Source organism: Primulina huaijiensis, chromosome 4 (genome assembly GCF_012295235.1).
Source record: "Primulina huaijiensis isolate GDHJ02 chromosome 4, ASM1229523v2, whole genome shotgun sequence".
In the NCBI taxonomy this organism is placed as follows: Eukaryota; Viridiplantae; Streptophyta; class Magnoliopsida; order Lamiales; family Gesneriaceae; genus Primulina; species Primulina huaijiensis.
In genome coordinates, this window is record NC_133309.1 from 8,181,351 (window position 1) to 8,183,694 (window position 2,344).

The 2,344-nt window shown below is 44.8% G+C and overlaps 1 protein-coding gene across 1 annotated transcript; it reads left to right on the forward strand.

The window, feature by feature from the left end:
* The first annotated feature begins 257 nt into the window (after positions 1-257).
* On the forward strand, positions 258-1,603 carry LOC140974872 (uncharacterized). Its single transcript, XM_073438360.1, has 2 exons — positions 258-855; positions 1,239-1,603. The coding sequence occupies exons 1-2, from the start codon at positions 258-260 to the stop codon at positions 1,601-1,603; spliced, it is 963 nt and encodes a 320-aa protein (XP_073294461.1).
* The last annotated feature ends 741 nt before the right edge of the window (positions 1,604-2,344 follow it).

The following is a 2,344-nucleotide window of genomic DNA, read 5'->3' on the forward strand; positions in this document are numbered from 1 at the left end:
TACTTTTAGATTTATATGTACATTACGTTTCCGCAGTGCATTTTAAAAAAAAAAAATTTATGTCCCACATTACTTAATTGTGAATTGGATATTAATAACGATTAAGGAAATGAATTAGCGTCCGGGTCCCCACACATACATTGCTAGATTCGAGGGCTACGCATTCATTTATATCCGAATCCTTCGTCAAGAGATTAGGAATCATACCAATAGCGATGGATTCAGGGTTCAGAGTATCGATTCCATCCGGAGATTAGATGTTCACTTCGCAGATAGTGAAGAGGTTGGAGCTTCGGTTACAGAAGTATGCGGTGCACGCAGATTGGTTAGTGCTTCTACTACCGGAGTTTGAAATCATCTTGGGTATTGACTGGATATCTTCTCATGGAGCAGTCACAAGTTTTCGACAGAGGTCAGTTTCTGTCGGACCGCCTAGTGGGAAGCCTTTTGTTTTTGAGGCAGCTAGATATCAGCAGATGCTGAACATCATTTCCTACTTGTGTGCGAGGAAGCTTATGAGGAGAGGCTGCCAAGAATTTTTGGCCAGCATCGTGTCAGTGTCTGAGCCGATCAAGCAGAGGCTAGAGGACGTGGATGTGGTCAAGGAGTTCTCCAGTGTTTTCCCCGACGATGTTTCAGGCATCCCACCTGACAGAGACGTAGAATTTTTGATTGAGTTTATGCCAGGCATAGTGCCAATATCTAAAGAACCAAACCGGTTAGCGCCTAAAGAGATGAATGAGCTCAAAGATCAGATTCAGGATATGTTAGATAACGGTTTCATTAACCATAGCTTTTCTCCATGGGGCGCACCAGTTCTTTTTGTTAAGAAAAAGGATGGCAGCATGCGACTATGTATCGACTACAGAGAGCTGAATAGGGTCATAGTCAAGAATAAGTACCCGTTATCGAGGATCGAGGATTTGTTTGATCAGCTGCAGGGAGGATCAGTGTTCTCCAAGATAGACCTTCGATCCGGTTACCACCAAATGAAAGTGAGAGAGTCAGATGTGTATAAGACAGCCTATGCCATTCGGTTTGACGAATGCGCCAGCGATTTCATGGATCTCATGAATCGCGGGTTTCATCCATTTTTGGATCAGTTCGTCATAGTTTTCCGAAGAGTAGGGAGGAGCACAGTCAGTACCTGAGGACAGTATTGCAGACTCTATAGGATAGATGACTGTATGCCAAGTTCAGCAAATGTGAGTTCTGGCTTGATAGAGTGGCTTTCTTAGGTCACATTGTATCACATGATGGCATAGAGGTCGATCCCAGCAAAGTGGAGGCTGTCAGAGATTGGTCAATTCCTAAGAGTGTGACAAAGATCCGTAGCTTCTTGGGATTGGCAGGTTACTACAGGAAGTTCATCCAGGGCTTCTTTTCTATTGCGGTACCGATGACCGCTTTGACAAAGAATAATACCAAGTTTATCTGGGGACCTAAGTGTAAGGATAGCTTTGACAGACTGAAGCTAGCGTTAACCACTGCACCATTACTAGCTATGTCATCAGGACAAAGAGAGTTTGTGGTCTATACAGATGCATCTAAGCTTGGGTTGGGCGCAGTTCTGATGCAGCAGGAGCCTATGCGTCCACACTGATGAAGGTCCATTAGAAGAACTATCCGACTCATGACCTCGAGCTAGCAGCAGTGGTATTTGTCCTGAAGATCTGGAAACTCTATCTATATGGGGAGAAGTGCATGATTTTTACAGATCATAAAATCCTGAAGTACTTCTTCACACAGAAGGAGCTGAATATGCAACAGATGAGGTGGCTGGAGATGGTGAAGGATTATGATTGTCACATTAGCTACAATCCGGGTAAGGCTAATGTGTTTGCAGACGCTCTGAGCAGGAAACATGCAGTGATAGCTCATTTATCAGGGCAGAGACAGCTGCAGGCTGAGATTCAGAGATTTGAGATTACAGTTTAAGCCAGGGGTGAAGCCCCGAATCTTGCTACTCTAACAGTACAGCCGACTCTGAGAGACGGAATCCTGACAGTGCAGAATTCTGACGAGCAGTTACATAAGTGAAGACAGAGGTACGAGGCTAAGGGCCAGAGACTGTATACAGTTGTGGACGACATAATCAAATATAGGGACGGTCTATGGGTTCCTTACAGTGATTCCCTTCGAGCAGATATTATGAGTGAGCCCACACCACCCCGTACTCTATCCATCCAGGGATTACGAAGAAGTATAAGGATCTACAGACTCTGTATTGGTGTCCGGGCATGAAGCGAGATATTCTTCGATTCATCTCCGAGTGTTTGACTTGTCAGCAGGTTAAGGCAGAGCATCAGAGACCTTCAGGAAAGTTGAGACCACTCCCTATTCC